General features: G+C 39.3%; 2 protein-coding genes across 4 annotated transcripts; both read left to right on the forward strand.

The window, feature by feature from the left end:
* Positions 1–794: 794 nt before the first annotated feature.
* Positions 795–6,085, forward strand: tiprl (TIP41, TOR signaling pathway regulator-like (S. cerevisiae)). The gene is made up of 8 exons (XM_020648934.3): positions 795–922; positions 2,080–2,207; positions 2,672–2,851; positions 4,337–4,436; positions 4,515–4,646; positions 4,829–4,924; positions 5,077–5,139; positions 5,501–6,085. The coding sequence occupies exons 2-8, from the start codon at positions 2,083–2,085 to the stop codon at positions 5,624–5,626; spliced, it is 822 nt and encodes a 273-aa protein (XP_020504590.2). The 5' UTR covers positions 795–922; positions 2,080–2,082; the 3' UTR covers positions 5,627–6,085.
* A 1,004-nt stretch (positions 6,086–7,089) lies between these two features.
* On the forward strand, positions 7,090–14,693 carry ska2 (spindle and kinetochore associated complex subunit 2). Of its 3 annotated transcripts, none has more exons than XM_020626957.3 (6): positions 7,090–7,223; positions 10,346–10,438; positions 10,842–11,018; positions 11,299–11,373; positions 11,966–11,999; positions 13,077–14,693. In XM_020626957.3, exons 1-6 carry the CDS (start codon positions 7,191–7,193, stop codon positions 13,097–13,099), a joined length of 435 nt encoding a protein of 144 aa, XP_020482613.1. In that variant the 5' UTR covers positions 7,090–7,190; the 3' UTR covers positions 13,100–14,693. The 3 variants fall into 3 exon arrangements, with proteins under 3 accessions (XP_020482613.1, XP_065819024.1, XP_020482612.1); XM_020626956.3 differs by having other exon boundaries at positions 7,092–7,223; positions 13,074–14,693; XM_065962952.1 differs by having other exon boundaries at positions 11,966–14,693.
* Positions 14,694–14,758: the final 65 nt, after the last annotated feature.

Consider the following 14,758-nt stretch of genomic DNA (forward strand, 5'->3'; position numbering starts at 1 on the left):
CTGTGATTACAGACAGATCTGAACTCCTCTGTGTCTGCTGTGATTACAGACAGATCTGAACTCCTCTGTGTCTGCTGTGATTACAGACAGATCTGAACACCACTGTGTCTGCTGTGATTACAGACAGATCTGAACACCACTGTGTCTGCTGTGATTACAGACAGATCTGAACTCCACTGTGTCTGCTGTGATTACAGACAGATCTGAACTCACATGGATTCATCTGGCCTATCATGGATTTATTTCTGGTCCAGCATTGAATCAAAGGTGGATTTATAGCTGACACAAAGGGTTAAAAGAATACCACCCCAGCTGTACATGTCAACAGTTTGACAGAGGTTTGATACAGTGTTGGATTTCACGCGTTGATGTACCTCTGCAGCTCTACACATGAAGTTATATGGTTGTATTTTGTTCTAACTGTATTCCTCCATAAGCTTTTAAAAAAATATCATCCTTACGTTGGTATTGGTCTGTTTTTTTAAACGTGCTATATAAATAAAGTGACTTGACATGACTAGAAGTCTGTCTGCTTTTTTGGTTACCTTAATTATTATTATTATTATATATCACTAAGAACTATGATCACAGTGATTTATTCGACTTCACTAAATGAAATTCAAATGGGCTTTACTGACATGTGAATCATAATTTGACAATCATAATTTTACATCGAAAATAAAAATTAAACACGAATGTAAGTACAATCAAAAAGTATTAAAAAAAAACAGCTGTTCGGGATTGCAGTATGACCAAAAGCGCCAGCAGGGGGCGAGCTGAGCCCCGCACCCGGCCGGTGAAACAACACAAAGAAGAAGAAGGAGAAGCGGAACCACAGCGGGAGCCAGAGCGGACACACGGGCAGCTTTTCAGACGGACTCAGTAGCTTCCATGACAGGCAGCAGTTAACTACTAAATCGAGGTAAACAGAGGTTGTTGTTTTTTGTTTTTTTTCACATTCATGTAACTCTCAGTGTAGAAGCAGTGACACTTTGTGTGGTGCTTAATGTTCAACACGCAGATGTACAGACTGACATCAGTGTGACGATGAGAGAGCAAACATTCAGAAGCTAAATGACAATCATTAAGATCTCAGGTTTTTACTATTACTGTCCGGAGATCATTTCAGTAAGACAGAACAAAGCTGGTGTGATATTATCAGTCTTATAATATGATGTATGAGTGGATAAAAAAAAGCATTATGAATAGATTAAGGTGCAAAAAGAAGCGTTTTGATTGATAAATGACTTAATTGACTTGAGTACATTAAAAGAGGGTTGTGTTTGAAATGTGCTGATAAATCTAACAACCAGGAACTGTTTCATTATTTCTAAACCCGGGCTGTGAGTTTCATCTCCCTCTTCATCTCTTATTGTACCTCCTCAATTCCTTTCCTCACCTCCTCTCCTTGTAGTTCCTCCTCACATGTGATGAGAGTCGATAAATTATAATCCAGTTTACTGTGAATGTAAACACATCACTCACCATCTCATTATTATTATTATTATTATTATTATTATTATTATTAACTACAATTAAAATGATCAGATTTCCCCATTTTACTGTCATTTCAATAGTTAGTGTTAATATTAGAATGATCAGCAGGTTATCATACTTTGTTTTCAGAGTGTATACTTTATTATGACTGGAATTGTAGCTATAGATCAGTTATATTCATTGTTGTTGTTGTTGTTGTTGTTGTTGTTTTGTCTGGATGTTCAACATGAGTGTGGTTCTGCTCGAGGTGTTAAAGGCAGTGCTTTGCTCAGAGTGGACTGATGTAGGGTTTTTATAAATAATTGAATCCAGAGTATGGTGTTGGTAAGTGATCGTTACACCGCATGTCACACCTTCCCCATTCACACGCTGATGGTAGAGGCTTCTATGTAGTGAGACCATCAGATATAACTAAGCATTCATACGCCGCCGATGAAGCAGCTGGGTTTAGTGCATTGCCCAAGGACACATTGGACATGCGGCTGCAGGGGATCGAACCGAATTTGTGCTGTACAAATGAAAGTCGTGTTTATGTCGGGGCGTTTCTTAACGGACTCTCTGCTGTTTGCGTCTGTGTTGCAGTTGATGTTGGTGTCTCTGTCAGCCATGATGTCACATGGATTCAAAAGCAGTAAGCAGGACTTCACCTTCGGACCCTGGAAAGTGACGGCAGCCAGAAACCACATCATGAAGTCCAAAGACATCGAGCGGTGAGACGGTCCCTCGTGTTAACCGCTGTGTGTTTGTCTGCTTTGATTGTTTTAGAATTCATTTTGGGGCTGTTGCCTTTATTTTGACAGGACAGGCAACAGGAAATGATGGGAGAGACGGTTTGGGGTGACATGCGTGGGCTAGTCAAACTTGAAGACTGAAGCTGCACTTACAGAGATCAGTCAAAGCTGAATTGTTGTCACATGACTGCCTCGAAATGTTAGTGGACGAGACTACAAGCAGAAACTACAAACTCTGCCGATTCCAAATTCCAGTCCCACTAAGTCCCACAGATGAGTCACCTAGAACCCAAAATAAAAACAGGACTGAGGTTTAAAAACTTCATTTTCAACTTGTCTGTTATTGTCTGAATATTTAGGCCTAGCAGCGGTCTACCGGTTGGATTGTGATGACTGGATGTGTACGTTTATGTCGTGTTTCCTGTTTCCTGTTGGGGTTGCAGGTTAGCAGAGGAGATGAACATGCCCTCCCTGCCTGAGATGCTGTTTGGAGATAACGTCCTCAGAATCCAGCACACAGACGGCTTTGGCATCGAGTTCAATGCCATCGACGCGCTGAAGAGAGTCAACAACATGGAGGATGCTGTGAAGGTGGCGTGTGCTCAGGAGTGGCAGGAGAGCAGGTAGGACACGCCCCTCACTCTCTCACTGCTGCAGGAGCTTTAGTTCAGGATTCATATTTCAAACTAGAGATGCATTGATTGCAATTTCTTTGGCCGAATCTCACTTTCAAGGCCTGACCTCTGTATTCTGATTATGGCCAAGTCAGATTTTCCATCTTCAAAGAACCATAATGGACAGAAAAAAACACAGAAATGTTGTAACCTTTTTTGAAGGAAATTTTAAGAAGTTGCTGACTGTTAATTAACTGTTTATAAAATGAAAAACTTAAAAATGGCACCAGATAAAAGACATTTGATGTAAGGGAGGAAGCACATCCATGTGCTAATTTTTGTTCTTCAAATGTTTTTGGTTTTTTTTTACTCTCCAAAATTATTGAAATTGGAATCAATAAGAACCGGAATTGATGAATTCGAGGCATCCGACCCCTAGACTGAGTGCAAGTGTGGACTTTATCAATTCATACTTACACTTAGGAATGTGTGTGAATGTAAGCACAGCTCTGACCACGCTTACTCACAGAATCTACTGGAAGAATAGTAAAACTATAAATACGGAGCATTACAAGTGTCTCAGCATGAAATTAACAAACTCAACATCCACGTTTGTTGCACCTTTTCTTTAATTTAAAAACACTCAGTCGGTGAATTTGTCTAGTTTGAAAAGGACATGTTGCCTAATTGGTGTCAAAACCTTTCAAAGACATCTGTGAAGGATGTATGAAATGTAGTCCCGTCGCTCATTTTGCCTTTTTTGGAAGATTTGGCAAACCTATGCAACCAGCGTGTTTTCAGAGAGCGTGCCGTTTAGCTCAGCTTGTTCTGCTGGTGAAGGTGTCGCTGTCTTCTTGGGTATTAATCCCAGAGGGAGCTGTGTCTAGAATTCTGACAAATGATTGGCCAAGGATGAAATCTCTATGGTACTCCGTTGTCCTTCAGTTGCGTATGAAATGCGCTGACGTTAATATCAATCCACCTCTTCTTTGTTTTCTGAAATGTTCTCTCCTGTGACCCAACAGAGTGTACTGCATCTGTCATCTTCTTCCATGCAGCATGTTTTCTTTTGTGAGTTACTCCCTCAGAACCTCTCAGTTTGGTTTCTGTTGAAGTTCTTCTTTCTTTGCTCTCTTTTGCCGTCATGCTGAGGTAAAAAAAAAAAAAAGCCATGTGGTTTTTTAAAGGGATGCGTTGTTACCATATTTGCTTTATTGGAGGCCAACATCTACACGACTCAGTACATGGACCTGAAGGTTGCTAGATGATTTATTATTTAAAATCATTTAATCAAAGGTACCAGTACCAATCAGTGAGCACTGCATGCTGGTACGAAACAGAAAAGAAAACATGTGTAATTACATTAAGCCGAGGAGTTAACTGAAACCAATCTGAACACATTATGCTATTCATACAACATATTGAAAAGCCCCGCTGGCAGGCCGGATTGTTGTTGTTGACAGGAAACGTGCACGTGTTGTGATTTGTCTGCAGAGCGGACTCTGAGCACTCCAAAGAGGTTGTGCGTCCGTACGACTGGACCTACACCACAGACTACAGAGGCACTCTAATAGGAGAGGAGATGCAGATGGAGGTGAGTTTCTTTGTGTCACGTCAGACACTCTGTTACATTAAAGGGCTACCTGTTGATCAGTGTGTCCGTCCTCTGCAGGTGACGAAGACGTCGGAGCGGATCGACTTGGAAAAGCTGAAGGCGCGGGAGCAGATCATGTTCTTCGACGAGGTTTTGCTGTTTGAGGACGAGCTGCACGACCACGGAGTGTCCATGATCAGCGTCAAGATTGTGAGTGGTCGTGTTCAACAGCTGATCAGATTCAGCGTCGCAGACTGAGTAGAGTGACATGAAATAATGAGCTTGAGCTGCTGTGTGCTCCTGCAGGTGACGTCATGCACGCTGTCATGATGGGCTTTTGCGTCAAATTCTAATGTGTGCGTGTGCGTGTGTGTGTGTGTGTGTGTGTACAGAGGGTGATGCCTACCAGTTTCTTCCTGTTGCTGCGCTTCTTCCTGCGAGTGGATGGAGTCCTGATCAGAATAAACGACACTCGGCTCTATTACGAGGTCAGCTGCAAACACACAGGCTTTGTGATCAAATACACAAAGTGAAGCATTTAAAGTAACACCAAATGCACAACCATAAAATATACACGGTGTAGTATGAATAATAATAATAATAATAATAACACACAGTGACTGAGTATTTGTGTCTCCAGGCTGGAAAGAGTTACATGCTGCGAGAGTTCAGTACGAGGGAGAGCAGGATCACAGAGCTGAAGGTGAGATCTGACACACTACAGACAGAACGTGCACAGGTGTGTGAAGGCGCTTTGATACAACCGACAGAGGGGGAGGAGTCTGACATGTCTTGCGGGCTGCAGCGGGAGTTTGATATATGATTCTCACTGCTTTAAGAATGCTGTGCACAGCAGCAAAGATGTTCAGTCTGCTTCAGCTGTGAGCCCATCTCAGAAATAGACTTCCAGGAAAGACTTAAGTTTCTTTGCGGCAACATTTATTCCATCATGATTTATTGTCCATGAGCTTCTTTTTGGTTGTGATGTGTGCGAAGACGTAGTTCTAAATCTCCTGTGACGTCCTGTATATTTATTTATTTTTATCCCTGCCTTCCTCTCATAGAACGTTCCGCCTGCATTGTACACTGATCCCAATGAGATTGCTCAGCATCTGACCCTCAAGCTGACCGAGTGTGAGCGTCTGGAGCTTCCTCATCCTAACTCAGCTGCTGACGAAGAGCTGCAGTGATTGGTCGGACTGTAAAACTGATGTGCTGCATGATGAAGAAACATCCACTGATCTCCTGGATGTCCTCTCACACACACATACACACACACACGTGTACAGTATAGTTTTTATATGTGACCCCTTGATCATCTGTTTCAGGATTTAAACTGTAACAACTGAAATAAAAACTCTGTTCCAGTTAAACTCCGTGAACACATTTAGTTGAATTAAACATTTCCCCCAGTCGTTTATTACACTTTGGGAAAAAAAAAAAAAAAAAGAGCTTTGTGGAAAAGCTTCTGTGTTTGTTTTTAGTAGTTTATTGATATGTTTGTAAAAAGCATCACTGTTAATATTTGAAGTCAGTCAGTCAGTGTGTCTGTAAATATGTCTCCTGTGTTTTCTACAATAAGTCAGACTGATCCAGAGCCTGTGAAAATGTCAGAAGTACGGCCAAATAAATTCACAATGTGCAAAATATACCCGTTTTGTTTTTCTGGTTCTCTTTGACAGGATGTCTATGAGGGTTACCTTAACCTCATTCTAACAATGACCAAATAATCTTCAGTGACCTGTAGATGATATACAGTACACTGTATTTAATCAGACAGAGACAAGAAGTCAAATAAACAGAAGCTAAAACACAGGAATAAATTAGAACTGTTTTTACGATATCATAGTCTACAGCAACAATGCGTGGTTTCCTCCTAGCCTTTAAAAGTTACATTTTAGAGAGAGGAAATACCACAAGACTGAACTCTGACTTTAAATCTAAAGTTGACACTTGTACGGGTGTTTATGTGTGTGAGTTACAGACAACTGCAACATGTAAATGTAAACGCTTAAGTGCAAAGTTTTGGAAACTGATTCAGGGATTACTTTTCATAATAATGTATTGGTCTCAATACAGTGTGAACTTCATGAAAAGACGAATGAGAAGTGTCCCAACTTCTTTTTTTTTTTGGAAACAGGGTTGTGCAACAAGATGGGATCTGCATTTTCTTTAGATCTGTCTTTTTTGTGTGTGTGTTAATATCATTTTAGACTTATTGTGTTGTAAACAATTATGTTAGTGTGTCCTTAGCTGACAATTTGAAAAATACTCTTTTTTTTTTTCTTCTTTTTTTTAGATAAGCAATAAGTTCAGCTCATTCTAATTGATCTGCATTGTTTCTCCTCTGAGCATTATTGTTAAAAGTTGATGTTACAGTGTGCTGTTTGTGCACTTCGTGAGCCTTTTTCATGTTTTTTTTTAATGAAGAGAATAATAACGAATATTTTTCAAGACGTGTTTTGAAACTTAACGTGTGTAAATTAAATCTCTGGTATAGATTTAAAAGTACGACATGTTTACGGAAGAGATTTCCCAAAACCTTCAGGATGATATTTACACGAACACACAAAACCTGCCGCGTTCTGTTCAAAGCGCTGTGTTAATAAAGTTTTTCTTTTTGCTGTTAGAAAAAAAAAAATGACTGGCACTCAACACAGAGGCTTTCTTCCTCACGCAGTTGACCAATCAGCTCTCTCCGCTCCTCGCAGTTGCCCAATCAGAGCGCGGGCATCAAGCTGACAACAGTTCAACATGGAGACCACAGTGGAGCGGCTGGAAGCGATGGTGAGCTAACTGTAAAACTGTTTTTATTGTTGTTTATCAGTCTTAAAAAAGACACGAGCGCGGTGAAACGATTACTGAGACAATCTGCAGGTTATAAATGATCGATCATTTCTATCATCGCGATGCCTGTCACTCTCAAGAGAAGTCCACAGATGAAGTCATAAACAGTCAGACTGTACAGCAGGCCGCCTGCTAACGTGACAGCACAGTGAGGTGACAGCACAGTATTCAACACAGTGTATCATAACAAACTGAGTATTCAACACAGTGTATCATAACAAACTGAGTATTCAACACAGTGTATCATAACAAACTGAGTATTTAACACAGTGTATCATAACAAACTGAGTATTTAACACAGTGTATCATAACAAACTGAGTATTCAACACAGTGTATCATAACAAACTGAGTATTCAACACAGTGTATAATAACAAACTGAGTATTCAACACAGTGTATCATAACAAACTGAGTATTCAACACTATAATAACAAACTGAGTATTCAACACAGTGTATCATAACAAACTGAGTATTCAACACAGTGTATCATAACAAACTGAGTATTCAACACTATAATAACAAACTGAGTATTTAACACAGTGTATCATAACAAACTGAGTATTTAACACAGTTTATCATAACAAACTGAGTATTTAACACAGTGTATAATAACAAACTGAGTATTTAACACAGTGTATCATAACAAACTGAGTATTCAACACAGTGTATCATAACAAACTGAGTATTCAACACTATAATAACAAACTGAGTATTTAACACAGTGTATCATAACAAACTGAGTATTTAACACAGTGTATCATAACAAACTGAGTATTTAACACAGTGTATCATAACAAACTGAGTATTCAACACAGTGTATCATAACAAACTGAGTATTCAACACAGTGTATCATAACAAACTGAGTATTCAACACAGTGTATAATAACAAACTGAGTATTTAACACAGTGTATCATAACAAACTGAGTATTTAACACAGTGTATAATAACAAACTGAGTATTTAACACAGTGTATCATAACAAACTGAGTATTTAACACAGTTTATCATAACAAACTGAGTATTTAACACAGTTTATCATAACAAACTGAGTATTTAACAGTGTATCATAACAAACTGAGTATTTAACACAGTTTATCATAACAAACTGAGTATTTAACACAGTGTATCATAACAAACTGAGTATTTAACACAGTGTATCATAACAAACTGAGTATTTAACACAGTGTATCATAACAAACTGAGTATTTAACACAGTGTATAATAACAAACTGAGTATTTAACACAGTGTATCATAACAAACTGAGTATTTAACACAGTGTATCATAACAAACTGAGTATTCAACACAGTGTATCATAACAAACTGAGTATTCAACACTATAATAACAAACTGAGTATTTAACACAGTGTATCATAACAAACTGAGTATTTAACACAGTTTATCATAACAAACTGAGTATTTAACACAGTGTATAATAACAAACTGAGTATTTAACACAGTGTATCATAACAAACTGAGTATTCAACACAGTGTATCATAACAAACTGAGTATTCAACACTATAATAACAAACTGAGTATTTAACACAGTGTATCATAACAAACTGAGTATTTAACACAGTGTATCATAACAAACTGAGTATTTAACACAGTGTATCATAACAAACTGAGTATTTAACACAGTTTATCATAACAAACTGAGTATTTAACACAGTGTATAATAACAAACTGAGTATTTAACACAGTGTATCATAACAAACTGAGTATTTAACACAGTGTATCATAACAAACTGAGTATTCAACACAGTGTATCATAACAAACTGAGTATTCAACACTATAATAACAAACTGAGTATTCAACACAGTGTATAATAACAAACTGAGTATTTAACACAGTGTATCATAACAAACTGAGTATTTAACACAGTGTATCATAACAAACTGAGTATTCAACACAGTGTATAATAACAAACTGAGTATTTAACACAGTGTATCATAACAAACTGAGTATTCAACACAGTGTATCATAACAAACTGAGTATTCAACACAGTGTATCATAACAAACTGAGTATTCAACACAGTGTATCATAACAAACTGAGTATTTAACACAGTGTATAATAACAAACTGAGTATTTAACACAGTGTATCATAACAAACTGAGTATTTAACACAGTGTATAATAACAAACTGAGTATTTAACACAGTGTATCATAACAAACTGAGTATTCAACACAGTGTATCATAACAAACTGTGTTGAACACACACACACTCACACTCAAAGCCCTCTATCCCAGCACACATTACTACCACACACAGTTTCACAGTTGTTCTTCAGAAAGGGAAGGGAGACGATACTAACTAACATTTCAGATGCATGCTTAAGGTTTATTCCAACGTGTTTTTAACCTCATTTATTAACATAGAAACAGTTTTCTTTTAGCTCAGCAGCAGCAGCAAGAGAGGCTGTCATGGTGGTGCATTAAAAGTTGTTGTTTTTGTCACTGACAGGCTCAGATTGTTCTTCTAAGAGTCTTTTGAACATGACAGAGAGAGACCTTTTATGTTAAAATGTATTTTTTTTTTTTTAAATGTGGAAGAGTGAGACCGTGGTAAGCTGTTGGCAGCTGCTCTGACTTCATTGCACTACTGTATGAGACAGCGAGCAGTGCAATAGTATTGTCAAAGCATCTGAAAGCAGCACACACACACACACACACACTGCAGCTGTGAAATGTGGCCTGTTGCACCATCTAAGTTGGTGTAAAGTTCACACTAAAGCTTACATAGAAAGTAAGTTTGTAAATTAGGTTGTGTCATAGTTAACGCAGAGACTTAAGCTTCATCTGAACCGTGCAGTTTTTTTTTCTGATTATGTGAGTCAGATTATTACACTCAGGAAACTGCTCCATGTCTGAGAAGGAGGATGATGAAAATGGTGTGTGTGTGTGTGTGTGTGTGTGTGTGTGTGTGTGTGTGTGTGTGTGTGTGTGTGTGTGTGTGTGTGTGTGTGTGTGTGTGTGTGTGTGTGTGTGTGTGTGTGTGTGTGTGTGTGTGTGTGTGTGTGTGTGTGTGTGTGTGTGTGTGTGTGTCTGCTTTCAGTTTGTGAAGTCTGAGGCGGACTTGGAGTACATTGAGAAGCGTCTGAAGCTGGACTTCATCAACAGACCAGCAGAGACCGGATCAACTGCTGAGGTAGAACACACACACACACACACACACACGCACACACACACACCTACAAACACACTGAACGCAGTGTGTGTAGACACCTTTTCAAACACAGCTACACAATGTGTGTGTGCGTATAATGAATACAGCTTTTATTGATAACTTGATGGTAAAGTACAACTCTTTCTTTATGATTTAAAAAAGAAAAAAGTGACCATAATTCTTGAAAAAGTCTTTATAAATATGAGTTCATTCTGACATGATTCAGAAGCTACAGTCAGATTACAATCTGATCAAACATGTAAACACTTCAGTCCAAATAATGAAAGGGGAAGTTTAAGCAGTTTACCAAACTGATAAAAAAATACAAATAATGAAGGTTTTAAACTCGTAACTGAAAAGATAACCTCTCTGTCTGTTTCTGCAGGAGAACCCGGCTGTGATGCTGGAGAACCTGAGAACCATCAGAAGCAAACACTCAGAGCTCAGCACTCAGCTGAAGGAGATCTCTGCTGCTCAGAGCGAGTCCATGAAGAACATCAGATCAAGCCTGAACTCTGTGAGCGAGCTCATCCAGAACCTGCAACACAACCAGGACCTGAAGGTACACGACCACACCTGACGTACTACAAGAACACTGTACTAAAGTACTAAAGAACCACACAAGGCCAGCACAGCACTATACACACTGCAATATAACACCTCAGTACTTTAACACTACTGTAATACAGCACTACTCCACTGTGGCACTGAAGATCAACAGAACCATACAGCACCAGTACTGGAGGACTTCAGTACTTCCCTCCCCAGCGTGGTGTCGTGTTCATTGATATAATGAAGCTCACATTGTGGGTCTCCTCTCGTGTGGTTATAATCTGCTGCAGGTGGAGCCGCTGACAGAGGAGGAGAAGAAGGCAGTGGAACTGATTGGATCCTTTTTAACAGACACCAAATCACAGGTGAGACCCTTCAATGATGTCACACGTCTAATGTTCAGATTCTCACACACAATAGTTAGTTTACTTATGCAGGAGGATCCTGCAGGGTTTTGTCGTTAGTTAACATATCAGTGATCACTTCATCTCCTGTTATCATAAAACAAATCCTCTGAAATAAATAATAGATATACAGCTCTTGTTGTCATAAATGAAAACCCCTGAGAGTTTAATTAACACATTTACAGCTCGTGTCGTCAGCATTACTGCTGATGCTGCACCGACATGTTAGTCAATCTTAGGATCCATTATACCCTTAAAAAAGACCCTGAGATACTTAAACTCCTTCACTTGAGGCAGAGGCTTACTCCCCAACCCGAGGGAGCAATTCACCATCCCAACAGCTTCTCTTATGGCTGCAAACCATCTTACTCACCACCGGGTCCAATCTGGCCACCAGATGCTCGCTGTCAAGCTCCCGATGTTAGACATGTGGGACTGATGGGAATTTGTGTTTGTTAAAGAAGTCACAAGCCGCCTGCAGTCAGTAATTATGATCAGTGTTCACACTGTGAGAATAACGTTTGATGAATAACTTTAAAATGTTTTCTTTCAGATTTCTTCTTCTGCATCTGAACAGGAGCCACAATGTGAGTCTGATCCTTCTAAATCCTCCACGGTGATCTGAATGTGTTTGATAGACCAGCAGACATCAGAGAGATCAGCAGACAGACCATCAGACATCAGACTCTGAGCAGCAGACAGCTTTATTTCATGACAAACATTTCACTTTTTAAAGGTTTTAAACAGTTTTTTTAACCTGAATGTGTTTTACCTGACAGACGGCAGACCTCTAATATTAAGGGATTTAGGGACCATGGGAAGCAATGTATTTTGTGTTAAACCATTATTTTATGTTGAAAGGTAAAAACAGACTGTACGTGATATAAAAAGTTGCAACAGTAATTGCTACCCTCTTTAAAAACACAACGGAAATCCTTCTGTGAACAAAAAGTTTGCTGTCATTTACAAAACGAGTTAGGCTTCGACACTGCTGAATATGCAACATCAGACACTGTTCAGTGTGCGTGTGTGTGTGCTCCTGCAGCACATGGCAGCTTGTGTTCAGGGACTGAGGCTACAGGATGACGTTACCTACGTTAAGTTAACAAGTCTTTTCACACAGAAACAGCAGCTGAAACCTGCATGATAAATGCAAACATGGCAAGAGTGAGAAAAGTCAATACACAATGAAATATCAACACGTTACAACCAACTTGTGTAAAAATGTTTGTTTTTTTTAAACTGGATTGTATTCATATTTGTACGTCTGATCTCCACAGCGCCTACACACACTGCTTAAAAGAAGCCTTATTTTAACTGAGGGACCTCACAGGGATTTGGCTGCAGTACTTTTATTTCATCTATCTCCACATCACATGCAGCCTGAACCATGGGAATAGTAGGGAGTAGCTCATGGATCAGCCGTGATTCTTTTCACCATTATTTGTTATTAAATAAAGTGTTTTACTCAGCAGACAACATTTGAATCAGTAAATTTCGTAATCCAGCAGATGCAAATAAATCAGTTTAGTGTAGAAGATTATGTAAGTTTTTGAGCTGTTAAAGATGTTACATACGTTCAGGACAGTGAGTGTTCTGCGTCATGTGGTTAAAACACTGTTTATCACGTTATTATAATAATATTTCTGTTCTGTGTGCAGCAGCTCAATCGGTGTGCAGACGATGAAGATGAAGGCTCTGTTGTGCTAAACCTCTCCATGGTGTAGCTGAGTAAGGGGGCAGCTGAAATCTGCAGGGGGGGAGGGGGGGGGGGTCAGTCCATGTGTTTGTTGATTCAGCAGTCATGCTATTATGTTTTCAGTCACTCCTTCACTTTCTCACTTTAGATCCACACACTTCGCAGAAACAAACAAATCAGTGTCTGACTCTCACCTGCATGCTCCTCCCCCTCCGTGATCTTCTACTCCTCTTCCTCACGCTCAGAAACATGTTCAGTGTTCTTGTTTCAATGTATTCATTTATAAATATAATTAAAGGTTTCAAGAGAAATGTTTGAAATACGAAATTACGAGAGCTTTTATTTTGAAAAGGTTCAAATGATCCACAGACTAAGATGTATGACAGATTAATAAAGTATTTAGAAAACGGTTGTTGTTTATGGTTGGGGTTGCATGCAGTCTGAAGGGGGCGACAGTGAGCAGTTTGTGTTTCTGTGATGATGAGAAGAGTAAAAGACAAAGCAGGATTTTCAGTTATTGAGGTCACTTCAGAGGGAACTCTGGGTATTCAGAAGGTGGTTGACGTCCTACCGGGTTAGATCCCCATGGTAAGCAGGTTAGGTGTTAGGATGAGAGATCAACTTGTATCAACCTCCGCCCACTGACCAATCAGATCTCTCGATCGTGGAGCTCTGTAAGCAGATCATGATAGGGAGGAGCGAGAGGGACCGACAAAACGCTTCCATCTGATTGGACATGAAATCTATGAATGAAAGTCACTCATTTTGCTTTACTTTTATCATCCTTTAACGGAGGCTGAAAAAGCTCAGGAGCCTTGGAGATGTGTTTATAACATTTAAAATATGAGGACTGGTTGCTTTGAATTATGTATTTTAATATAAATGTTTATTAACTCCATACCACTCTGTTAACGTTGGGGCTGCAGCTGAATTATAACGTTTAAAACAGTCCTAGATGCCACAAGAATACTGAGCAGTGAATACAATCAAGGGGAATAAACTTGAGCTTTTCTTTTTCTGCCATTTCCTCCTTCAATTTGTAAATGTGGCTGTTTTGATTTTAGTCTGTAGTAGCCTAAATGTTTAATTTCATATTGTTTGATTATCAGTTTGCTCAGAGTTTGTGAGTGAAGGCGATCTGCTGGCGGCAGACTTGTGCATGCAGACTTGTGCATGTGTACAGTTGGTCGTATGCTACTTGCACCGCCCCTTTCATGTGAAGCAGTCATAGACACTCTGGGTTGACTCATCGAGTTGATAACCAGCTTCGTGTGATCTCTGAAGCAAGCAAGACCAGGAAAAGTTAGCCTGGTTATGTTGAACTCGCCTCGTAGTACACGCCCCCAAAAGAGGGTTCATGATCTCCTCTCACCTTCACTTCTACAGGTGTGTAGTGTTCTGTAGACTGAGGTGTTTGTGATGTTGGAAATGTATGATAATCATGTTAAACATCTGTGATCAGTGTTCTTCTAAAGAGAGGTCAGGTCAGAGAAAAAAAAAAGAGCTTCTTTTGACTTTTGCTCTACTTTTAGTGAAACATTGTCAAACAGAACATTGTGTAATAAAACCTTTTTTCACAGTGTTGTGTTTGTCCTCATTTCATGAAGACTTTCAGCTCAAACATTTGAAGGGTTGGAAACTAAACAG

Source organism: Labrus bergylta, chromosome 14 (assembly GCF_963930695.1).
Source record: "Labrus bergylta chromosome 14, fLabBer1.1, whole genome shotgun sequence".
Taxonomy (NCBI): Eukaryota; Metazoa; Chordata; class Actinopteri; order Labriformes; family Labridae; genus Labrus; species Labrus bergylta.

What these genes read in the sequence shown, in the direction of transcription:
- ska2 (XM_065962952.1), top strand. Translation starts at nt 7,191, where the DNA reads ATGGAGACCACAGTGGAGCGGCTGGAAGCGATG. An exon ending in TGGAGCGGCTGGAAGCGATG is followed by an intron (nt 7,224 to 10,345) that starts GTGAGCTAACTG and finishes GTCTGCTTTCAG; the next exon opens with TTTGTGAAGTCTGAGGCGGA. An exon ending in TAACAGACACCAAATCACAG is followed by an intron (nt 11,374 to 11,965) that starts GTGAGACCCTTC and finishes GTTTTCTTTCAG; the next exon opens with ATTTCTTCTTCTGCATCTGA.
- tiprl (XM_020648934.3), top strand. Translation starts at nt 2,083, where the DNA reads ATGTTGGTGTCTCTGTCAGCCATGATGTCACATGGATTCAAAAGCAGT. An exon ending in AAGTCCAAAGACATCGAGCG is followed by an intron (nt 2,208 to 2,671) that starts GTGAGACGGTCC and finishes TTGGGGTTGCAG; the next exon opens with GTTAGCAGAGGAGATGAACA. An exon ending in CAGGAGTGGCAGGAGAGCAG is followed by an intron (nt 2,852 to 4,336) that starts GTAGGACACGCC and finishes ATTTGTCTGCAG; the next exon opens with AGCGGACTCTGAGCACTCCA.